General features: G+C 30.7%; 1 protein-coding gene across 4 annotated transcripts in view; it reads left to right on the top strand.

The window, feature by feature from the left end:
- Window positions 1-12,372, top strand: part of Tis11 (Tis11 zinc finger protein) — a 105,226-nt gene extending 92,854 nt beyond the window's left edge. For 3 of the 4 annotated variants that reach the window (XM_014351801.3, XM_089591235.1, XM_089591237.1), the window contains exon 2: window positions 10,531-12,372. In XM_014351801.3, the coding sequence (XP_014207287.2) occupies window positions 10,531-11,631 (1,101 nt within the window). In that variant the 3' untranslated portion in view covers window positions 11,632-12,372. The remainder of the gene's footprint in view (window positions 1-10,530) is intronic. The other variant, XM_089591236.1, reaches the window with a different exon arrangement.
- Window positions 12,373-26,758: the final 14,386 nt, after the last annotated feature.

Below are 26,758 nucleotides of genomic sequence, written 5' to 3'. Positions count from 1 at the left end.
ATGTTGCGTTTTAAAATACCAGTACATATTACTTTCTTAAAAAGTTATCAGACCATTAAATGAGTGATTTTTCAATTTTAATTAATTAAAAAATTTTAATTCTTAGACTTTGTGTGCACAACATACATAAACTTTTGTTCTTATTTTGAGCCATGTTTTACAAAAAAAGTTTTTCGAAACAAATTTTTCAGTTTCTGGAATTTGTATCAACAATTTAGTTTTAAACAACGTGTACCACGTTTCGCACTTTTTACACTAACAATTGATATTCTATGGCAAAAAATGTTACGGATTGCATAGTTTTTTTAGGTTTATTTGGAAAACTATTTATTTAAAAAGCTAATTGATCCAGCACCCAAACAAGCACTATCACTACAAATCATAGAAAAAATTTTATTTTTAAAGTAAACCATTATTTTAACTTAATTTGGCATGGTTATGGTATGATTCTATAGTTGACGGTTCAAAGAAAATATCTTGTTCAAGAAACCCTATGAGTATTAGTTTTTTTTAATGTTATTTACACTGCAAAATGGGTCACATCAGTAAATGTTCATCATTCAATAATTAATGACTTTCAATGCTTAGACTTTTTATTTATAACATACGTAAACTTTTTTTCTTATTTTGAGCCATATTTTGCGACAAAAAATTTTCCAAAACAAATTTTACAATTTATCTAAGTTATTTAAACAATTCAATTTTCAACAAATGGTACCACTTGTCATGATTTCTGAACAATATTTAAGTTCAGTGGCAAAAAATACATGAGTTATCATATTTTTTGTAGGATTCTTTTCTTTCATATATGACCCCAGGACTATAAAGCAAAGGTTGGAGTCTTAGTCAGATCAACTATGGTGAAGATAAATTTTGCTAGAATTTGTTCTCGAGTCTTGAAGCTGGCTCTTTATCCAAGTGAAATAGAAGATGGGGTAAGAGGTGACTGTCAGTATTTTAGTCGACACCTGATACACAGAAGGAGCATAGGGTAAAAATCACGTAAGTGATGTACGAGCCCGAAAAATTCAGTAAAAGTTAAAAAAGAAAGAAAAAAAAAAAAAAATAGCTGTTTCATTAGAAAAACACGTATAATTGCACAATCTTACTTTTTTTAGTAAATAATAAAGCTGTAATTAAGTGCTACAATTTGGAGATCAAAGGGAAAAATAAAATGTCAAATGGTAGAAACATTATCTAATTTAATATTTTTCTTGATATGGATCGTGAGTAAAAAACATCAACATGTAATTTAATAAACTGTAGAACAATTAACAAAATTAAAATCTATATAATAAATCACACTACATAGCTGTAGTATTAACATTATAGTATCGATAAGATAGGAAGCTTAAAATATTTTTTTTTAAATTAAAGTTAAGTACTGGTAGATTTTATAATTACAGGACGTAACATTTTTTTTGCATACTGTGACAAATTACACTGAGTTTTGGCTTGATCGTTTCCCAAAAGTACTAGCTTGGTGGACATTTTAGTTATCATTTTACACAAAAGTATAAGTATAAATAAGTAATAATGGAAATTTGTATCAAATTAAGTTAGTTGATCAGAGGCAAACTCTGAATAATGTACTGAAAGCTCTTAAAGATTTGTAAGTCAACTTTCTAAGAATAAACTGTAAATAATTCGACAGCAATGCACATTTAACAAAACAAATTTTTGTAAATGATCTATCTAGTAATTTCATTGTAAATTGCATAATCTATTTCAGTCAAATCTTATCAAGCAATTTCATTGAATATTTTAAAAAGAGGTCTGGACATAGACATACTTCAAAATTGAGGATTTTGGCGCTTATGTTTATTTACGATGAATAATTTAAATCTTTCAAATCAAAATGAGAAACTAAACCTTTTTATCGAGCCATACCTCTGCAAGAGTTTTTTTCTTGTAATATTTAAAGTGATATTAAATATTTTAAAACGTTAAAGAACGAATAAAGCCAAGAAGTGTGAGATAATAATAGTTTTCGTTTCATAATTACCAGAAGGCTGATTTGTGGTCCAAGAGAGCGAAGGCAGAGATTAGTAGAGAGATTGCTGACTGCAATGCTACGGCGCGAGTTCACTTTTGGCCACTGTTTCGAGCGCCCCGTCGCGGCCTCGCGGTCGAACCAGGCACACATATTTTTTTTTTTTACTTGAGAAGCGTGGAGGGGGTACACCGAGTGTGTGCCTACGGATTCGCGTGGAAATGGGCATGTAGGCACATACTTTGGAGACGCTAGGAAGGGGTATACTGAATATGTGCCTATACGGAGAGAGGAGTGGTGCATGGAAATGCTGACTACAGCTGTATAACTATGTACCTGCGTATATCATAGCGAAAAAAAGCGACGAGTCTTTCTCGCTGTATACTAACTTCTTAAATAAGGTCTTAGAAATTAAGGGGAAATAGACAAGAAAAAAAGATTTCACATCTCATATTTATAAAACAAAAAACCTATTCTTTCATTTAACAATTCTCTATAACATATGAAAGCTTAAGAGAGGCTAGCCATATTATTTTTCGAAAATTAAATCATACAAATAAATGTTTACGCAATTGGAAGCTCAGACTTTCAAGGCATTTATTTTTTAGTTCTTCTTATACTTTGGATTTTCGTTTAGTACTGCGTATCAAAGTACGTTGAAAAAAATATTTAGCTTGAAAAATTTTTTGAGGTTGATAGTATGGCTATAAGCACCTTAAATATAAATTATTTATTATTTTTACTTATAATTGCTATGAACTGTAGGCCAAGCTCCGGAGGGTATCAATGAACATATGTGATTTTAGGTTATATGAGGTCCGAAGTTTGAATAGCTGAGATGGGTAGGGCTTATGCCTTCGACGACATATTTTGGCGATTAGGGGTTCAATTCTGATTGTCATCGGATTTTTTTTTTTTTAATATAATTCAGTATTCTATTTCAATTTCTTATTGCAACTTTCATTTTAATTTATGAATATTGTCAACACTTTTTTTTCGGGCACGTTAAAAAAATTATATTTTTAATACTGTGTCACGCACACAGAATCCTTCGTAACAACTGACTATTAAATAATTTATTACGTTAATAGTTATAGCTGGCAAGGCTAATTCATAATTTTAAAGGTAATAATTTGAATGATAGTAACATTGATAACTAACTAAATACTTGGTAAATCATATAAATCTTTATGTGCGTATTCGTATGCTTGCATGTGTGTGATCTCAGACTTTTTGACCGATGTCAATGATTCAGGACTCAGAAGGATTACTTTTTCATATTGTCACGATGGCTTGGGAAAAACAATCGTCATAGCTTTTTAAGGTTGTCATACCTCTTGACGATTTCTTGATGTTTTTAAGCAGATTGTTGTATTATTCAGGTGAAAAAAATATTCTTACACATATTTTAGTTTTACTAAGGGAAAATTCAAACAATTACATTTTTTTAATCTCTCCATACGTTATACAGTTTCATTTTGAACAATGAAACAATTTTTTTTCTTTCGATTCATGCATTCAAGATTAGTATTTCAATAAGATTGATAGAACAATTCCCTAATTTGTAATTTTAATTAAATTCTTAGCAAGATCTTATTTCATACACTACGAAAAAACCACATTTTCTATTTTCGCACACTCCGTAAAAGTTTTTTTTATAAGATAATTTTACTTTAATGTAATAAATATTATAATTTCATTGACAGGTCTTACACATCTGAGCTTGTAATTTATATATGTACATTTTAATACTTACTGTAGCTAAAAAAAGTAAATGTAGTTTGGTACCCTTTAATAAAAGAAATTATGTGAAACAATAAGCTTAGATTCTTTTTTTTAATATAGAAATTTGTATAAAAAAATTAAAATTTTCGATTAACGAGTCATTGGAAGCTATTGAGAAATACAGAGTAAAAGCGGAGTGCTTTCTGGCGTATAATCACATAAATAAAGCAATAATTTGTATTGATATAGTAGATCGTACATACTCCGTATCATGTTGTAATACGCTTTTCTAGTATTAATAAATGTTGTATTAATTATTCAACAACGTGGCCAGTAAGTGACCTATGTTACATAGAGATTGACCACAGTGTTATTTAGTAATGCTTAGTTGATTTATGCATATAAACATACATACTTCTATTGCCAACTTGAAGTTAAAGAAAAAAAAATTTACTCAAAGAAACCCTTTTTTTCCTCTTGATTTAAAAAAGCTCTTTCATGTCTTCTATTCTGAAAAGACTTTCTTGCTCCGACCCACCGATATTATTTAGCGATTCAAGAAATTGTAAGACTTAAAAAAAAAATTGAACCACATCTTAAATTATGAATAAAAAGCGGGCTTTACTTTAAATAAACAAATATGTAGTGCAAAATCTTTAAAAATCCACTCAGTTTTCTGACACTCTAAAAAGCTATCGTTAAATGTTTCAGTATTTTCTCAGCAGGTAGAAATTTATTCAACAATATTAAATTATGTTAAGTAGCAAATTAAAAGTTTTAGTCATTTATTGCAATCTAAAGTTTTTTTTAAATGAAACAATCGTATAAGATATTTAAGAACAAACCAAACTACATTTATTTTTTTTAGCTACAGTAAGTATTAAAATGTACATATATAAATTACAAGCTCAGATGTGTAAAACCTGTCAATGAAATTATAATATTTATTACATTAAAGTAAAATTATCTTATAAAAAAAACTTTTATGGAGTGTGCGAAAATAGAAAATGTGGTTTTTTCGTAGTGTATGAAATAAGATCTTGTTAAGAATTTAATTAAAATTACAAATTAGGGAATTGTTCTATCAATCTTATTGAAATACTAATCTTGAATGCATGAATCGAAAGAAAAAAAATTGTTTCATTGTTCAAAATGAAACTGTATAACGTATGGAGAGATTAAAAAAATGTAATTGTTTGAATTTTCCCTTAGTAAAACTAAAATATGTGTAAGAATATTTTTTTCACCTGAATAATACAACAATCTGCTTAAAAACATCAAGAAATCGTCAAGAGGTATGACAACCTTAAAAAGCTATGACGATTGTTTTTCCCAAGCCATCGTGACAATATGAAAAAGTAATCCTTCTGAGTCCTGAATCATTGACATCGGTCAAAAAGTCTGAGATCACACACATGCAAGCATACGAATACGCACATAAAGATTTATATGATTTACCAAGTATTTAGTTAGTTATCAATGTTACTATCATTCAAATTATTACCTTTAAAATTATGAATTAGCCTTGCCAGCTATAACTATTAACGTAATAAATTATTTAATATTCAGTTGTTACGAAGGATTCTGTGTGCGTGACACAGTATTAAAAATATAATTTTTTTAACGTGCCCGAAAAAAAAGTGTTGACAATATTCATAAATTAAAATGAAAGTTGCAATAAGAAATTGAAATAGAATACTGAATTATATTAAAAAAAAAAAAAATCCGATGACAATCAGAATTGAACCCCTAATCGCCAAAATATGTCGTCGAAGGCATAAGCCCTACCCATCTCAGCTATTCAAACTTCGGACCTCATATAACCTAAAATCACATATGTTCATTGATACCCTCCGGAGCTTGGCCTACAGTTCATAGCAATTATAAGTAAAAATAATAAATAATTTATATTTAAGGTGCTTATAGCCATACTATCAACCTCAAAAAATTTTTCAAGCTAAATATTTTTTTCAACGTACTTTGATACGCAGTACTAAACGAAAATCCAAAGTATAAGAAGAACTAAAAAATAAATGCCTTGAAAGTCTGAGCTTCCAATTGCGTAAACATTTATTTGTATGATTTAATTTTCAAAAAATAATATGGCTAGCCTCTCTTAAGCTTTCATATGTTATAGAGAATTGTTAAATGAAAGAATAGGTTTTTTGTTTTATAAATATGAGATGTGAAATCTTTTTTTCTTCTCTATTTCCCCTTAATTTCTAAGACCTTATTTAAGAAGTTAGTATATAGCGAGAAAGACTCGTCGCTTTCTTTCGCTGTGATATACGCAGGTATATAGTTATATAGCTGTAGTCGGCATTTTCATGCACCACTTCTCTCTCCGTATAGGCACATATTCAGTATACCCCTTCCACGCGTCTCCAAAGTATGTGCCTACATGCCCATTTCCACGCGAATCCGTAGGCACACACTCGGTGTACCCCCTCCACGCTTCTCAAATAAAAAAAAAAATATGTGTGCCTGGTTCGACCGCGTGGCCGCGACGGGGCGCTCGAAACAGTGGCCAAAAGTGAACTCGCGCCGTAGCATTGCAGTCAGCAATCTCTCTACTAATCTCTGGTGAAGGGTTGAATGGTGCTTTTGTATTGAAGTACTTTTCTTACTTTGGAGGTTTTCTTCAACCTATGAAACCTTACTGCGTCGTCAGTAGAAAAAATAGAGTTCGCACCTGGTGCGCATCTAATCAGAATAAACACAAAGCATGATGCTTGCCCTGGAGACATGCACCACCAGGTATGAAAACTACTATTTTTCGCTACAAGGGCCCAAAAGGCTTTGTATCCATGCTAAAAAATAGTAGTTCTCGTACCATAAGAGCAGAGTAAAAATATCTTGCTAGAAAGAGACTCGTTTTTTTTAATTTTCCTTTAAAAGTTTTTTTTTTGATAGATACATCAAAAATTGTTTTGTAATTTGACATACTCTATGCTTAGATATTAGCAGACACTGATAAACAGAAAAGTTTATGTATGTTACATTTTTTAATTGTGCATTAACTTTTATTTTATGAATATTATGTTGTGTCTCAAACAAATTCCTAGAGTCACAGAATTAAATTCTTGTTTTTACCGATCTTTTTTTATTGTTGCGTATTTAGACATTTACTACGCCTTCGATAGGAAAAACAGCATATCCTACTGGTGGATATCCAGCCAAGGCAGTTACAAAGGTCTCAAAGATCTTCCTAAAAAAAAATCGCGCCAGTGACAAAAACTTCTATTTTCATAGCTGTTGCATTATTAACTATTTTAGTCCTGAATGCCTAAAGTGTTTCTCCGTTATGGTTCTGAGGCGTAAAGTAATTATGGGTCACAAAGTGTGTCCATGGATGAAAAACAGTACTATACGCCCTTGAGTGAAAAAAAAGTCAGTTGCTACTTAGGCACAAATATTTACCAATACCTCCTCGGCACACTAATCCTACTTTGGTCCAAAAACTACTGTTAATGCTTCTTTATATTTTATTCTCTATCAATTCTTGTAACAACACTTCTTTAAAAATTCAAGAGCGTGTATAAATTAGGCAGCGAATTTTTAAAGTATTAAGTGCGGAGCAAAGTTTCAAATTTTTTATAATTTAAAATTGAGTCTTATACAATACTTTACTTCGAACAGGCATTTTTTTATCAAAGTTATAGAGCCAAAACTTGTGTGAGTAACTTTTTTTAGTATCTTTTAAATACATTTATTTAAATTCCACTCAAAAATTGAACTTTGTGGATTAATTAAGATAGCTTTAATTCACAAACATTTATTTACGAATAGCTTTTTACACATTCATAACTATAATTAATGATAGACATAAATGATGACCCTAATTCATCCACTTCCCGCGTTAAAATTTTTACGTTTGGCCAAGCTTAGGCAATGAGAAAATTCCAAACTTGGATTTTCGTTGGAATATTTTACTTAAGTTTAGCAAATGTTTTTCCAAACGTCTAAAAAATTAATTTGTTGCGTCAGGATATTAGTTGGTCTGCATTATATGACTTACGAAAAATATTGAGTAAAATATTCCAACGAAAATCCAAGTTTGGGATTTTCTCATTGCCCAAGCTTGGCCAAAGTTTGGCCAAACGTTGACCACATGAACTTTGGCGAAATTTTGGCCAAACGTAAAAATTTTTAAGCGGGTTCCTTATTAGGGCTCAAAATATCATAAAAGCATAGTAGAACAGATGTAGGAGTACGTCACTTCCAATCTAGGTTGGAAGATAAAATTTCTCTCAATAGATTTTGCAAGATATTACCTAAAAATTTACTTTTAAGAGTAAGAATCTTAGAATTACAAATATGCACTTTTAATAGGATAAGTCTTATCATTGAATAGCTTAGACTTCGTCGAATTTAACGGTACCTTTATTTACACCATCAACCATACAAAATCTTGAGGAATGTATGCTTTAAGTTTGCCCTTTTAACTGGAAGGTTATGGCAAACATATCAAGATGAACGATTTGCAACCCTTATCGAAAGTGTTAAGTATTTCAAGTACCCTCCTTTCGTAAATTTCGTGATTAATCAGGTGATTTTTCATCAAAAAATCTCATCTGTCAAGATTTTTAATTCTTTGTGTATTTTTCACTATTACTAGGTGTTTTTATGCATACTTTAAAAATTTTGATCTTTTGAATTTTGGATTTACAAATATTTTTGAGACAACTATACGAAATAAAGTATCAGTAAAAATAGTCTTAAATTGATAGAAGACGAGAAAAGGGGTTTAAATAATAAAAAAATAAAAAAATACATATTTTGAAATAAGAAATAACCAAATCAATTACCCGATTTCTGAAAGGAGGGTACGCAGGTATGACAGGTATTGTAGATTATAACTATTATTTTTAAATGCCATTGTGAAAAATATGTATAAGTGCGCCCAAAATTGAAGTTATTGCTGAAAAGGGACCATAGTCAGCATACATGTTATGTCGTCTGCTGAAGCCGACATATTGCTTCTTAGCAAAAGCGAGTGCCATGAAAATTAAAAAGCATAAAAAAATCAAATGAACCGATTGATATTTAATTTTTATTAACACAATACGTCGTTGTATTTTCTATACTACGTGTGTACTGTTGTCTTTTTATAATTTACACACTAAATATTTTATAATTGTTTTCACGTTTTATATATCTCGTATCTTATCCGAAATTGCATTTTTACGTCTAGTGAAGATGTTACGCAGACTTTGTTGTTGACTTTGTTATACTCTTGAAAGTTTCTTTTTAAATGCATCTATTAAAACTTTGTTTCTTTTCTAGTGCCTTGCAAAATTTTGCTATCCCACATTTTCCTTGGTTTACTTCCTTTCTTTTAATTAATTTAAGAATATTTAAAAAAATATACACAGCCACTCGTGTCACGATGTTTAAACTACTAACAACTACATTTCTGTGTATGTTGGTATCCCTGCCAAATGTCTTATTTTTTTAATCTTAAAATTTGGGTGCCCAGTAAATAAACCGGAAAATGTGGGAAAGGGCTGGAACAGCAACATTTTGAAAAATTCTTGATCCGTATTCTGTATACGCTCAGGAAAATTCATCAAAACTAACCCTTGCATTACCTAGAAAAATTACGGCATTAGGGTGATGTTACCCCTCCAAATCACCCTCATGAATTAAAGTACTAAAAATTTTTATGAAAATGTATTATTTTGGCTTGAAAATGACTTCTCGAGGGTTTTAGAGGTCAATTATTACGAATCTAAAGTCGACTGATAAAATTTATTTTCCCGACAAAAGAAACATTTTGATAAGATTTCATGTTTCTAGCTGCATTACACACAAATATTGTCCTGCATAAAATAGATCATTTTTTTTATCGATAGTGATTGTAACATCTACATTTAATATAACTGTATTTTCTATGAGAGTTACTTCATTAATTTTTTTTTAATATTTTACAATCGATGCAACAATACAATAAGTTGAACCAAAACTTAACAGTAATTAAAACACGTTGCTCCCTACGTGAGGCTAACTATGAGATGTTAAGTTAAACAGCATGGGTTATCAGAAAGAAGAATAAAAAAGAATCTAGATTAAGATGGTGAGATACATCATAAAAGAATATCTAACTGTAGATAGAGACAAATAGATGGCGAGTCGATTTCAAAACATACAATGGAATATACTACATTAGTGCATGATATTACAGAACATTTTAAGATATGAATACTATATTAGTAATAAAATATCAATATTACAAAAAAAAGTAACAGTATGAAATAATAGAGAAATTCAACCCCCAAGAGATCATTCTCTAGCAAAAATAGAGAATTTTTCGATATTTTCTGTGTCTGAAAGTGATTTTTAGGAGTTAAAACCACTTCTGCACACAATTGGACTCCATATTCGTGATTAGAGATCTTGAAACCCCTTAAGAGTTCATTTTCAAGTCAAAATAATAAACTTTCTTACAATTTTTATTACTGCAACTAATGGGGATGATTTGAAGAGGTGAAAACACCCTAATTGATTCATTTTTTAAGGTAATGGAATGGTTAGTGATGATAAATATTCCTGAATGCCTACGGAATACGGGACAACAAGAACTTTTCAAATCAGCGCTGTTTTACCATTTTTCCACATTTTACAGTTTTTTGCAGCTTATTCACTGGGATAGTAGGCACTCCAGCACGAGAGAGACTCTTTAAATGTGTGAGGGTCGTAAAAAATAGTCCTTAATTCTTAAACTACTAAAAGATCATTTTTAAGTTCAATTCTACACCTTTAGATATAGTAGAAGCCTATTTTTATACTTTCTTTTACTTACTTTGTTACAGACCAGTAGCGGAAGTATCAATGCCACGAACGAAACAGCGGCTGCAGCAACTGCTATGGTGGGCCAACAGGTTCTTGGTGCTTTAACTATAAGTCAGACGTCTACGACAAGTTACAGTAGTAACAACTCCCCTATCATACGGCGCAGTTATAACAACCTAGTGAACCTACTTGAGCAACACCGCAAGCTTGATCGATCCGTTAGCGAGCCAACCTCGCGCTATAAGACTGAACTTTGTCGACCGTTTGAGGAGAGTGGTAGCTGCAAGTACGGGGACAAATGTCAGTTCGCACATGGCTACTCCGAACTGCGTAACCTCACGCGCCATCCTAAGTACAAGACAGAACTTTGCCGTACTTTTCATAAAATCGGCTTCTGCCCATATGGGCCTCGCTGTCACTTTGTGCACAACTTTGAAGAAGCACGCGTTCATAACTTAAAACTAACAGTACCTAACGGTGACTCAAATGTTTGTATGGCTACTGGAGATTCAGGACCCATAAGTCTTAGCTCACTTCTTCAACCCCTTGGGGTAGGTGCTGCTCTTATTGGACAATTAACTACTAGTAATACATCCGATGGGGCTAATGTTCCGCTCGTACGTGCCAGCTCACTTAGTCAGGTAAACCAATTACCGTGCCACCACTACCACCACCATTATCAGCAACAGCCAACAGTATTTACTCTGCCTAAGAGCAGCTCATTTGGTCTATCTGAAGCTAGCTACACTACTAAGCCCACAACACTTAACCTCTCGCCTACTTTTTCGTTGGGCAGCGTTGCAGAATCGATCTCACCCACTTCAAGCCTTAGCCAGTCACCAACCAACTCTATGACAAGCTTCTTCGGCGATGAATCGGCCTCCCCACCGCTCGACCGTACTTCTGTCATCATTAATGCTGGTAATAGTGGCACCGAAAGTATGTTAACTTTTACCGGCCACGGACAAAAACTGGTAGGCTCGCATAGGTGCACCTCCAGCCCACCACTATTGGACACAAGGACCCAGGCACCCTTATCACCTGGTGCTGAAAGTCGGCTGCCCATCTTTAACCAAATAAGCAGCACTGTCTTTCATAGTTTTGATAATTTAAAGATCTAATCTAACTTTTATGTTAGTAGACAGAATCGAAGCTGGCAGTACTGTAAGTGAATAAGTCAACTTGTATTACCAAACAGGTAAAGGATAAAAAAAACAATATTTTTACCCTATTTAAGGAGGGTTTGCCGTCCTGTCATCTACCAATCTTCCAAAATGCCCTGTAAATGGTGAAAGCTTTCGATCTTGGGCTATTGTAACATGGTCAACATCGCCTAAAAGTTCAGGGGTTGTTCCAAACTAACTATTGTCTTCCAATCAATTGCAAGTCCGTGTGAGTGAGTAATAGAGTGCTTTAAAAATAGAAGACATAAAAAAGAAGTTTGTAAATAGAAGAGAAAAAATTTTCTGCAGAAAGAGGTTTCGTTGACACGTTATAGTGACTCCATATTTTTAGGCTGAAACTAGGGGCCAAACCTGTCACGAAGATCGTTAACCTCGTTCGTTAGTGCGTGTATTACTTTTTATAGCAATATACTCGTTTTTCTATTTTTATAATTATTTAATTGACTTGAATAATGTAAGCTCCTCCGTTTATGTGTACAACAAATGATAATTGTATTGCGTTAGAATTTATGGTCTGACATAATGATCTCTACAGTTTTTTGAAAACCGTTATACAAGACTAAAAAAAGTGCAAGCTTAGTATGATCAAGAAGTAAGTTAAATAATTATACAGTGCAAGTACTCAAAAGATAAAAAAAAGATACTTCTTAATCGCAGAAAGTATATAAAAACTGTGTCTTAAAGGCAATAAGATGATCAATACATACAAAAAAAAAAAAAAAAAAAATGATTTAGAGAGAACACAAAAAAAGAGCAAAAAGAGATAAAACTAAAAAAATTCAAGATAAAAATCAGAATATCTAATACAATAGGTAAGACAAAGGTAAAACATAAAATGAAAATACAGAAAAGAAGTACAAGAAAGTATCAGGGAGCTTGTAAGATGATGTTTTTGAAAATTCAATGCAGTTTATAAATATTACATTAGCTGCTTTTCCCTGGTTAAAAAGAGTATTTTAGTTTAATTTATGCATTGAAGAAAATGTTATGATAGATTTAGTATTATTATTTCTATCATTACTAAGATTTTATGATTTTATTATTGATAACGTTATCATCTCAGCACTTATGATTTAACTCAATCCCACTATAAGCGTGGCCTTATTTAATGTGCAAGTGGCCTTGTTAAGTTCTATAAATAACAAAATGTAATTAATGTAGCCATTAGACAAAAACTCATCAAAAATATTATTGCGTTAATTAGTGATCCGTCTACCTGCTTGCACTTCTGCTCTGCTATTTTTCATAAGTTAGAACGATAGGTAAAAAAACCAGTTATTAGATATTTTTGACTTTTTGCATTATGAGTCTTTCGAGTTTTTTAAACTTTTGAATATCAGGTAGACGTGAATTTTTTACGTCAGTTTTTTAAATTTACAACTAATACTGCTCTTATTAGAAATATTACCTTAGTTTATTTTTTCATGCTACTGGACTAATGCCGTTGTTTATCATTTGCCAACGTTGCTAAGTTGTGTTATGTTCATAATGCTTATTATGTGATGTTATTATAAATATTATTAATATAACTACTTATATTCACATTATGCAGCAACCTTGATCAGGACCATAAGAAAGAAAAATGTCGAACTGACTTATGAAATACGTATATTTTTGATAGGAATTTGTTTTTGATACGAGCAGTGAAAAAATAATAATTTGGACCGAAATTTATAGGATAAAAAATTTGTAAACAAATAGTTCTGTTGCGTATTAAGAAAATTAAAAAAATTAACAAGATGTCACGGCCCGCTATAGATTATGTATTCTTATGAGTCGGTGTGTCCGTATTCTTCTATGCGGGTATCAGCATTTTAGAGAGCTTCAGTTAACGAACTACTATAAATTTTTACTTTTTACTTTCCGATAACTTTTCTTATAAAATTTTCTTATTATGCCTATTAAATTTATATCTACTCAAACAATTTATACAATCATTTTCTTCTAGATGATTCAAATATATAGGCTTGTATACACTTTATTTTTAATAGCCGAAGTCTGCAGCTCCTCACCTTTCAAAAAAAAATGTCAATTCTCATAAATTACCAAGACTTGAATCAGAAATTAAAAGCTATGGCTATTAGCCAATCGGAAATCGTACCTTAGCTACAATGAAAGCTTAGCTAGGCATGCATTAATCCTTGCTAGGCTCTCGTTTTAACCCAGATACGATTTTCGATCAGGTATTTTGGTTAAAATTTTCGTATTTAACATGAAGTTATGTATACACGGTAACAAGAGAAAATACACATGCTTGCTAATTTATTTAAAGCATGCACAAATCATTCATAAAACTTACATTAGTGTATAAGACCTTTAATTTAAAGTATTTATTTTTTTTCATCTGTATTTATATATTTATATCATTTTTTACCTTGTTATCAAGTTATTTACAAGTTATGAATAGAAAAATGTGTGCCAATGTTTAAGTCGATCTCTTAACTCTCAGACAAAGTCTCTGGTTTTTAAAGGCATTCAGTATATCGGCCGGAATTTCTACTTTAGAAACCTGTCTATTGTGAGAAATTACGGTTAATAACTGATTATCTAGCTGTTTAAATCCAAAATAAGGAGAAGAGCCCCCAAGCTGGCACTTGAAGGAATCAATCGAGCACAAATTTAACGCAATCCGTTGCGAACTGAAAGAAAGAAATTACATTTCCTAAGCAAGAAAGAGTATATCAGTGTGCATAATCTGAAATGTAATTTTTTTTTTTCAAAAAGTAATGCATTAAGTTATCTGACATTTTGACAGAGCCTCTAAAATAACAAGGCAAACGCCGGTCCTTTCATGTTTTTTGAAAATATGCAGTTCAAAATATGAACATACAACAAAATACTCAACATCTGCAGATTTATAGGTTATGTAATGCCGTTTACTATAAAACCCAATAATTACATAACTATAAGAATAGCCGTGTTAACCTTTTTTATTTTGTAGGCCCAGTTCAAATTTTAGATAATTCAATACATTATTTATTGAAAAAAGTTACATTTTAGATTATGCCCACTGGCACACTCTTTCAAGCTCAAGAAACGTAACTGTTCTCTCTCAATTCGCAATGATTTGCGTTAAATTTGGGATCAATTGATTCCCCAAAGTGCAAGCTTAGGCGCTGTTCTTCTTATTTTGGGTTTGAACAGCTAGATAATTAGTTATTAACCATAATTTCTCATGATCGAGAAGTTGGCACAGTATAAAGACTGGCCGACACACTAAGTCCCTTTAAGGTTTAATTACTTCTTTATAACTTTATTTATAACCAAAGTTCCTCATGTTTATCACACCTCCGTCTCTCTCAATATATTCGTTACACACTTACTTTCGGTGGCACTGCCAAGTAAGAGAAATTATCTCTCGCTGGGAATGCCAGAATGCACGAAGCCTTATGCAAAAGTTTTTTGATCAATTAAACAAAAGATTTTTAATAGTGAATCGACCAAATGAATCAATGATTTAAGTGTATATTATGCTGATGTATAGTAATAAATTTTTTTTAGTATTGTTATGTATTGTACAAGACTGGCAAAAATAAAAACATGGATCTCGACTGTGTCAACACAATATTAGAAGTGCATCTACATGCTTGCAATTATGTGAAGTTTGAAAAACACGTGTACAGCTTGCATTTGTCAATTTGTCATAAAATCGTGTTCGATATATATATATATATATATATATATATATATATATATATATATATATATATATATTAATAGCTGCTTAAGATACCTTTGACACATTTATGTTACATTTTCATACGATCATGTATGTCTCTTATATTTCTCTACAAAATGGCGCTGGTTAAAAGTCGCAACATGCTTTCAACTATTAATAAAATGCGTTTGAAGTCAAAAACTAAATTTTTCTCATCTTGATAAAAGAAAGCTAGAGACTTCGAGGAAATTTAAGAAAGTATTACTATTGACAATATTTATTAGTACTACAAATTTTAGCGAGATGGGTATCAAAATTTGCGAGTAATTGGCGTACTAGTTTTTTTTCATATTTATAAAATGTGCCATTTTTTCTAATTAATTTATTCTACTAAAACTAAGCCATAAAATTAGAACCACAGTTTGAATTTAATATTATATTGAAATTGTTTAAAATATTAAAGTTGACCGATTAAATATTCGTACTTGTATAATTTAAAATTGCTTAAAAAAATAAGAATTAATAAGAAAAAACATAGGGCCTTCTGGAATCAAGATAGCTTTTTTTTATCTTTGGAGCCGTTTATACTTGAGCGATTTTGCTTAAATTTACACAAATTGTGGTTAAAAATTTATATTTTTAATAAAAAAAAATTTTTACCTTGGTAGGCGAGGTATATACAAATGTTAAGAGCTGCTTAGGATATCTTTTACACATTTATATTACATTTTCATAGGGTGATTTTTGTCTCATAAGTTTTATACAAGTAAAAGCTTGTACATACACTTCTAATATTGTATTTATACACTCAAAATCCATGATTCTTTTTTTTCAATCTCGTAGGATACGTGACAACACCTAAAAAAATTTATTACTGTACATCAGCATAATATATATTTTACACTTAAATTCTTTGGTCAACTCATTCCTAATAATCTCTTTTTTAAATATTTAAAAATTTTTCCGTAAGGCTCCGTGCATTCTAGCAATCTTATTCAGCCGGGGATCTTTTCCCTTACTTGGTAGGGGAACATGAATTCAGTGCATAGTGAGTGCATAAGATACACATACACACACATTTAGTAATTTATTTATCTCGGACAATTTTTCCATGGTTTTTTTATTTATTGAATTTTTTTAACACACTTAAAAATTAATTTTTGGTAACCGATGTGATTCAGTCTTAAGTTGATTTGTCTTTTTCATTCTCTGAATTTGTTACTAGGGTGCATACGAAATTTTTATATTTATTAAATTTATTCTAATCACTGTTTCTTATTGGTTTTAGGAATAAAACATGCAACTGGAAACATTAGGTTATTGCAATACTTAACTTTACCTTGTGATACAAAGTTAATAGAGAGAGAGAGATCGAAACTTATTGTTATTTTTACTACATGTGTAAATCGCGTGCTTCCTTCGACAAAATATACACTAAAAAATGTACGGTGCAAACGTACATTACGCATATAAGTCAACAGAGTATCATAATATTGGTGATTGAATGTCATACCATTCAGGCGCATCTTTTGAAAGTATGTTTTAAAATGTATAATGCTAATTACAAATAGTCATAATTTCCAGTTAGTTTGTAAATTAATTTTTTTGTTAAAATTATTTATATAGAAATTTAGTTGTTTTTTTTATGTCTTGTAAAAAAGTTCTACTACTTTTGTACAAGTGTAGAAAATGCTGAAAATGAGTATTTCAACATCAAAACTATTGTGAGATTTACAATATACAAAACCAAACAACTTCTGCTTTTTTAAAAATGGGACCAGACACGTGAGAATGATGTGGATTTTTCTGATCAACGTACAATATAAAATTAAGTGAAAAAGAAAAAATGATAATAAAAAACTTTTTTTCCTCATACGTTAAGTATACAATTTTTAGCATCCTTTGGCCAGAAAAAAAACTTTTCTCTTGTCAGTGGCAAAAAGTTACCACTTTTGATCCAGTGTATTGATAAAAATACAAATCAATGTAAAAGAGAAAATCATACACTTTCTACAAATTTTAACTATCAAATATTTAGTGTACTCTATAAAAATAACTTATTTGGTTAACAGTTCTGTGAAAATAAAAAGTGCCTTGAATGAATTAAGAAAATAGTGATTATTATACTAATGCCGTTTCTCTTCGTTTTTGTTATTAACGAATAAGCTCTTATCACATAATCTACAAAATATGTAATTCTTTATAGATATCTATGTATGGAGATGATGGCCATACTCATAACCATTTGTATATACACACTTTTAATTTATGTTAATTTCTTAGTAAATAAAATTTGTAGTTATTGTTTATGTACTTCTAATTATTTATCATGTTTACTATTTTAATTTTATAATAATTATTAGTAGCGGAATTATTCTTATTACACTAGGTCAAAATAAGCCAGCCAATTGATGTCCAATTTGAACTAAAAATGTAAGCAGAAATAATAATGTTAATAAACGAAATCCTTATCCGTTTCTGGTTATTAGAATATTTTTTGACGCTATAGAACTTAGGACTGGAAGTATATAAACACTTCCAAGCTTAAAAAAATCATAAGCTAAACAATAAATGAAATCTTTGTTTATGGATATATTGTAGGTATTTGTTATCGTTTCAGATATAGTAATCATAAAAAATGAAAACATATTATTATGAAATACTTGGCACCGTAAATTATTAACTATTTCTTAACAGTACGTTACACTAACTTGCTCCTAGCAAAATTAATGCTACTGTCACTCTTCATGTTAAATGTTATAGACTAAAACATAGTTCAAAAATTTAACGGTGATCGTTGGTACTACGGAAGGACGCTTCATAAGATTCCATATAAAAGTGTCGTTTTCTCCTTCAATATTAATATATAAGCAAATAGATAAATAATAGAACATGGAGGTACCCTAGTATTATGTAACGGTAAGCATCAATATTGAAGGTAGAAGTACTTGTATTTATACTAAGACTTTTTTAGAAAATCATGTTGATCCATTTTTAAATAATTATTTCCATATGTAGAAACAAAACAGTTGTCCTACCAGGAAGTTTATGTTTTCAGCTGGCAGTAAAAAAAATAAACAGCTTTGCAGTTTGTATGTACAAGTAATAGATTAATTTCAAAGTTTTTTTAACAACCCTACTGAAAAATATTTTTTAATTATATTTGTAATTACATTTGTAATTACACTTGTCAAGCCATTTGTAGTGCTACTTGGAATTCCACTTGGAATTACAAATAGGGTTTTAGAATGGAAATTCCAAGTGGAATGCCAAGTGTTATTCCAAGTAGAATTACAAACAACAATAAGAGATGGATTTTTTTTCTTTTTAAAATAGTTTAAAATAAAATCGTACGCAGCGTAATGGCCATTATTGGTGTGACCATCAGTATAGTAACACCAAAACAGGGGGATTCAGTTCGTTTTGAGAAAACTTGAAAAAAAATAGAAAATTCTATCTTCTCTAAGTTCGTGAAAAAATACTTTAATCGCCCTGTTTTGGTGTGACTATACGGATGATAACACCTGTAATAACCATTACGCTGTGCACGATTCTATTATAAACTATTAAAAAAAAAAAAAAAATTAATCTCCAATCGTTTTTTGTAATTCCACTTGGAATTACACTTGGCATTCCACTTGGAATTTCCATGCTAAAATCCCATGTGTAATTCCAAGTGGAATTACAAATGGCTTGACAAGTGTAATTACAAATGTAATTACAAATGTAACTACAAAATGCTTTTCAGAAGGGAACGGCTAAGCATATATTGAAGTATGGGCACCGATACGGATTTTAGATATACTACTCAAACGGCTCATGCTAATTAAGAAGTAAAAAGATATAGCCAACTATAATTTAATCATTTCAATTTTTATCATTTATTAAATTTTTTTAATAAGAAACACATTTTCAACATTATTTGTCCCATCACATTCAGGCTTTGACGACTAGCACAAAATATCGTAATTATTGATAAATAGTGGATTAAACAGTTTTTTGACTTTCTTAATAAATAAGCATGGGCAAAACCTAATTATACTCAAATATGAGCAGTCAATATCAGCTTAAATAACGAGGCTCTTTTTACCTCCAAAGATAACATTTTTGTTACGGCGCCTTTTTATTTGTGTTAAAGTAGTAAGAAATGCGGTGGTTAGAATTTTAACAACCCACAGTATAAATATTATAAAAACATTTTTTAATTTAACAATTACTGAAAAAGTGAATTTTTTTATAGCAAAACATCTGCTAGTCAGCGCATTATTTTAACGCTTATGTTTTGTGTTCCTCTTATATTTCTCTACAAAATGGCGCTGGTTATAATTTGCAACATGCTTTCACGGCCCGCTATAGAGTATCTATTCTTGTGAGTCGGTGTGTCCGTATTCTTCTATAAGGGTATCAGCATTTCAGAGAGCTTCAGTTATCGAATTACTATAAATTTTTACTTTTCACTTTACTATAATTTTTCTTACGCCTATTAAAATTATACCTACTCAAACAATTTATACAATCATTTTCTGCTAGATGATTCAAATATATAGGCTTGTATACATTTTATTTTTAATAGCCGAAGTCTGCAGCTCCTCACCTTTCAAAAAAAAACAAGAAATAAAGAAAAAAAAATAAATAAAAAAAAAATAAAAAAAAAACAACAACAAAACAGGGGGGATAAATGGGTCATGGGACCCACGGTAAGAACGAAGTTCTTTGAACATGACGAGTATAAAAATACAATTTCTCAGGTAACAAGAGGGTCGCCAGACCCATTGAAAGAACGAAGCTCTATAAACGTTAATACTGCATTCATGTAGTTCACTAAACAAAATGTTGAAAAACGAATAAAAAAAAAAAATAAAAAAAATAGTTCAGTACTCACGATGGTTGAACTTCGTGAGAACGTCGTGCATGAATACAGTACTCACGAAGTTCAACCATCGTGAGTACTGAACTATTTTTTTTATTTTTTTTTTTTATTCGTTTTTCAACTTTTTGTTTAGTGAACTACATGAATGCAGTATTAACGTTTATAGAGCTTTGTTCTTTCAATGGGTCTGGCGACCCTCTTGTTACCTGAGAAATTGTGTTTTTATACTCGTCATGTTCAAAGAACTTCGTTCTTACCGTGGGTCCCATGACCCATTTATCCCCCCTGGTTTGTTGTTGTTTTTTTTTTTATTTTTTTTTTATTTTTTTTTTCTTTCTTTATTTCTTGTTTTATTTATTTATTTTTTTTTATTTCTTGTTTTATTTTTTTTCATATTTCATTTTATTACATTTTTTTCATTTTTTTGTATTTCCTTTATTTAATTTCTTTCTTATTTTCATATTTAATCTTTTTTTTTTCATTCCCTTTTTTTTCATATATCATTCTTTTTTCTTCATATTTAATTTTATTACTTTTTTTTTATCCTTTTGTATTTCCTTTATTTCATTTCTTTTTTCATATTTCATTTCATTAATTTTTAATATATTATTTTATTTGTTCAAATTTCATTTAATTTCATTATTATTTTTTTTCATATTTCATTTTTTCATATTTCGTTTCTTTTTTTTTCATATTTAATTTCATTACCTTTTTTCATTCATAACAGTAATTATTAGCATTACTGTAATGCCAAAAAAACCTCAGGTTTAATGAAAATACAAATATTTAATGCGTAATAACGCGCCTTATTATATTTAATCTACATAACCATATTTATGCTAATTAAATTTTTTTTTTTTAGATGTATTATTTAGAAAACAAATACACAATTTATAAAACAAATTCATAATTGAATGTATTATCAGTGAATACATTTAAAAATGGAATGTTATAGTTACGAATCACACGATAAGTACAAGAAACCGACTTTTATAGTCGGCAGCGCTCGTAGCAGTGTGGGTAAGGTACAGGACTTACATGCAGAAGGTCGAGGGTTCAAATCTCTTTATTGGAAAATGTTTTTTTTTTTTTTTTTTTTTTTAGAATTGTAAATGAAAAAAATTCAAAGTGAAAGAAACATTATTGTAAGAAAATAAAATTAAAATTTGTTAAAAAATTAATTGCTTGGGAGTGTGGTGAGGTGGAATGGTGAGTAAAGGTGTGCAGAAGAGTAACACGGCACGGTTGACAGATATACATATATAGTTAGGAGAGGGGAAGTGTGTAGAGAACACTTGGTGAGGGGGGACGGGGTGAGGGGAAAAACTTGAGAGGAAGAGATTTCTGATTCAAAAAAAAAAAAATCTGTTGGTTTTAAAATTCCAGCCCCCCGAGTAACGCGACATAAAGAACTTCGTTCTAAAAAATGTCAATTCTCATAAATTACCAAGACTTGAATCAGAAATTTAAAGCTGTGACTACTAGCCAATTGGAAATCGTACCTTAGCTACAATGAAAGCTTAGCTAGGCATGCAATAATCCTTGCTAGGCTTTCGTTTTAATCCAGGTACGATTTTCGATCAGGTATTTTGGTTAAGATTTTTGTATTACCATGCAGTTATGTATACACGGTAACAAGAAAAAATACACATGCTTTCCAATTTATTTGTATGATGCACAAATTATTCATAAAACTTACATTAGTGTACAAGACCTTTAATTTAAAACATTCTTTTTTTTTCATCTGTATTTATATATTAATATCATTTTTTACCTTGTTATCAAGTTATTTACAAGTTATGAATAGAAAAATGTGTGCCAATGTGTAAGTCGATCTCTTAACTTTCAGACAAAGTCTCTGGTTTTTAAAGGCATTCAGTATATCGGCCAGAATTTCTACTTTAGAAACCTGTCTATTGTGAGAAATTAGGATGGAAGATTAAATAATGGAAGTGGATTTTGCTTGATTCTCCTCCTTCGTCCCGCCCCTTTTAACGTACTTACAGTCTCCCTACACCACCTAAAATCATCATCCCACCACACACTTTAAATTTTACTTATTTCTTCTTTTAACCAATTTCTAAAAAAAAAGAAAAAAAACAGTTTCCAAATAAATTTAAATCCCAGTTGTCTCGCACACAGAATCTTACCTACTCCACTATGAGCAGGCCTAACAATGGAAAATCAATTACTTCATTGTATCTTACAGCTTTTAACTTATTTTTAATGTGAATTTTTATTTACTGTGTATTAATTTCTTACATTTTATCACAAATTGAATGAATAGATGTTTTATTAAATAAAATACATTCGTTAGGTACATGTTCTGGAAGTTTTGAAATTAGTATATATCGACGCCCCGGGCGAAGACTATTCCCTAATTGGCCCTGGACGAAAAGTATGCCCTTTCGACGTCCCGGGCGAAGACTATGCCCTTTTTTTTAGTCCGGACGAAAACTATGCCCTTTTTTTGGTCCCGGACGAAAACTATGCCCTTTTTTTGGTCCCGGACGAATACTATACCCTTTTTTTCGAGCCCGGGCGAAGACTATGCACTTTTCTCAAACCCGGACGAAAACTATGCCCTTTTTTTGGCCCCGGACGAAAACTATACCCTTTTTTTCGAGTTCAGACGGAAACTAAGTTAAAAAACACCCCAATGTTAATTACCAACCCCTTTTGCGTTTTACTTTTTCTAAACAAAAAAAAACCCTCCAGATTTGCTGATTTATGCTTTTGGTGAGTTGGTAACAGTTACTTGTACGCTGGAAGAAGCTCACGAATACGAAGCTTTTGAAAACGATTAAACATTTTAAGATTTCGCGATACTTGTGTCAAAACGTTTGTTATAAGTTTTATTTTCACATCGAGATTCACATGCACGTGAATCTACAGACGTCTTTGTAAAAAAACACAACACGTAATCATTATTCTTAGCAGGTCTAACGGCTTCAGTATTTGGAGTTTTGGTAAGTGTTTGAAAAAAGGAGTTTTTGAGCTTTTTTCAAACGATTCCGTGAATTGTACATTACAATAACTGTAATCAATTTAAAATTGCTAATTTATTCTTGTGTTAAAAAATACTTTGTAATCTAAATATTCATGTCTTGCACACATTAATTAATAAAAAAAAATTTACTTTTTTCTCAATTTCCTTACAAATATTATATTTTATTATATCACGAATTGTACAAACTTTATTAATTTTTTAACTTCAAGTTACAATAATTATATTAGTTATTTATCATAATCAACAAAAATGTAGAAAAGAAATTAAATTTGAAAATAAAACAAAAGTTTTTCATATTCATTAATTGCAAATTACCATGCTTATAAAACGATTCCTGAGTTTGTATTATTATTTACAATTATTTGTGTAAATGTACACAATAACCACTATATAAGTATAATTGACTATATATCTAATTACAAAAACAAATGTACGGTGAGCTTAAATGAATTGTACTTCATCCCGGCTCCAGAAAAAGTCAAAATCTTCGTCCAGACTCGGAAAAAATGTAATAGTCTTCACACGGACTAGAAAAAACGGGTATAGTTTTCATCCGGACTCGAAAAAAGGGCACAGTTTTCGTCCGAACTCCGGAAAAGGGCATAGTCTTCGTCCGGGACTCCAAAAGGGCATAGTTTTCGTCCGAGCGCGAGAAAAGGGCATAGTCTTCGTCCGGGATCCTAAAAAGACATAGTTTTCGTCTGGAACAGACAAAAGGGCATAGTTTTCGTCCAGACTCCAGGAAAGGGCATAGTCTTCGTCCAGGCTTCGAAGCAGGGAATAGTCTTCGCCCGGGGCGTCGATATTAGCAAAGCAGCTTTCATATTATGTAATAATAAACATTTTCTTACTCATCATTAATATGTTACTTTTAAAATGAATTAATGATTGATTGTATAATTTTTTTACATTTTTTTACGAATTTTCATAACTAAAAAAAAAATTTTACTGTGTTAAGGACGTTCGGTAAAGATAGAATTTTCCAGTGAATTTTTCTGGAATTTTGACCAGATATTCTTGTTATTGCAATAAACCAGTCAAAATTTCAAAAGATTCGTCTGTTTTTGTTTTCGACGTATTCAATTTCAAAGCTCAGTCATTTTAACACGGTCGCTTATGGGAAAACTGATTAAAACTCAGTTTTAAGCAAATTGGCCCAATGAATTTCGGCAATTTTTTTTATAGGTTACAGATAATGTTACGAGTTTAATGTGTACCAAGTTTCGTGATGATCGTCTAATTCGTTAATGTATAAAAAAATAAATAAAAGTTCAATGGAAACGCAATGACAAGGTCGCAAGTGGCGGAAAATTCAAAATGCTCTGGGACGTCAATCAGTAAATGTTTTAATATTATCGTAGATTTTACGTATTTTCATATAAAATACAATCTTATACATGTATATGAGCGTATGTACATTACGCCCACCCCTCCCCATAAGGAAATAGTAACATATTTTAATAACACGTTGTTCACTTTTCTAATAAAATTACATATTTATGATTATTTCTGTTCCTTTCTCATTTTTCGCACTTTAGAGGTTATACTGTTTGGTTTTGGGCATTTTTACGAATGAAATCTACGAATATAAATACAATGGTCACAAGTCTTTTTAATTACTTATTTATTCATTTTCATTACATTTTCATAACGAATCACAGTCAATTACTTACTGCTTTATCACAAAAACATTGAACATACACGAATAACACTGTCGCAACCGACGCAGCAAACGAGCAGACACATGATGCGTGTACATGAACACTCACGCTTTGAAGACCCGTATGGCGTTGTCAAATCTTCACTCATCGCTGGTTTCCCTTTGCCCCTCAAATGTTTCGCTTCGCTATCTCTACCGAATGTCCTTAATACAATAATTGATTTTTATTGCGTTTTCTTCTTTCACAATTTTTCCTTTGTGGTTAATGTCATTTTTTGACTTAAGGACGTTTATCACATGGTTAATAAGGGGGACAGTTCAGCTCAAATTTGAGAGAGGTGGGAGGAGCGCAAATTCATACAGGAACGGTGGAAATTATTTTTCTGATATGGATGTACTTACATACACGCTTTTACGCGTACTTAGCCCCTTTTTTTTTGTGTTATCTAGAAAAAAAAAAAAAAAAAAAAGATCTATTTGAAAATAAAACAGGTTTATCTAAAAGTGATATTTCATACAAACAAAAATTGGGAGGTGTTTACAGCTCTTATAAATGCAATTTTAAGTGATTTTTTATAAGGTTACATGTTAAATTGCAAATTTTTTTAATTAAACGTGTGAAAAGGGTAAAGTTCAACGATCTGCTATTTTTCAAAGGTATTTCTTATTTTCTTAGAAAGTTATTTTAAAACCATCTAAAGATTCGATGAAAGAGCACAGTCTTGCACTAGTCAGCCACTATTTAGTTACATTGTATTGTGCCATTAAACATTGTTTATAATTGTTCTGTTATGAGAAATAAAAATACTTCTTCAAACCACACCCAACTAAAGTAGGTACATTCATTCCAACGATGATTGCACCACCTTTGTATACAATATCGTTTCATAGGCGGTGTATTTATATTCATGATTATATTATCTGCCAAATAATTTTATAGAAGTATAACTTCTAACTTGTTCACGCACTGTCCACTGGTTTATCTTGTTATCAAGTAATTTACAAGTTATAAATAGAAAAATGAGTGCCAATGTGTAGGTCGATCTCGGGTAGACGTGAATTTTTTACGTCAGTTTTTTAAATATACAACTAATACTGCTCTTATTAGAAATATTACCTTAGTTTATTTTTTCATGCTACTGAACTAATGCCGTTGTTTATCATTTGCCAACGTTGCTAAGTTGTGTTATGTTCATAATGCTTATTATGTGATGTTATTATAAATATTATTAATATAACTACTTATATTCACATTATGCAGCAACCTTGATCAGGACCATAAGAAAGAAAAATGTCGAACTGACTTATGAAATACGTATATTTTTGATAGGAATTTGTTTTTGATACGAGCAGTGAAAAAATAATAATTTGGACCGAAATTTATAGGATAAAAAATTTGTAAACAAATAGTTCTGTTGCGTATTAAGAAAATTAAAAAAATTAACAAGATGTCACGGCCCGCTATAGATTATGTATTCTTATGAGTCGGTGTGTCCGTATTCTTCTATGCGGGTATCAGCATTTTAGAGAGCTTCAGTCAACGAACTACTATAAATTTTTACTTTTTACTTTCCGATAACTTTTCTTATAAAATTTTCTTATTATGCCTATTAAATTTATATCTACTCAAACAATTTATACAATCATTTTCTTCTAGATGATTCAAATATATAGGCTTGTATACACTTTATTTTTAATAGCCGAAGTCTGCAGCTCCTCACCTTTCAAAAAAAAATGTCAATTCTCATAAATTACCAAGACTTGAATCAGAAATTAAAAGCTATGGCTATTAGCCAATCGGAAATCGTACCTTAGCTACAATGAAAGCTTAGCTAGGCATGCATTAATCCTTGCTAGGCTCTCGTT

This window comes from Copidosoma floridanum, unplaced genomic scaffold, assembly GCF_036245765.1.
Source record: "Copidosoma floridanum isolate Cflo_tuat_1 unplaced genomic scaffold, Cflo_Japanese_pri ptg000013l, whole genome shotgun sequence".
Lineage (NCBI taxonomy): Eukaryota > Metazoa > Arthropoda > Insecta > Hymenoptera > Encyrtidae > Copidosoma > Copidosoma floridanum.
This window is presented reverse-complemented; position numbering and strand designations above follow the sequence as displayed.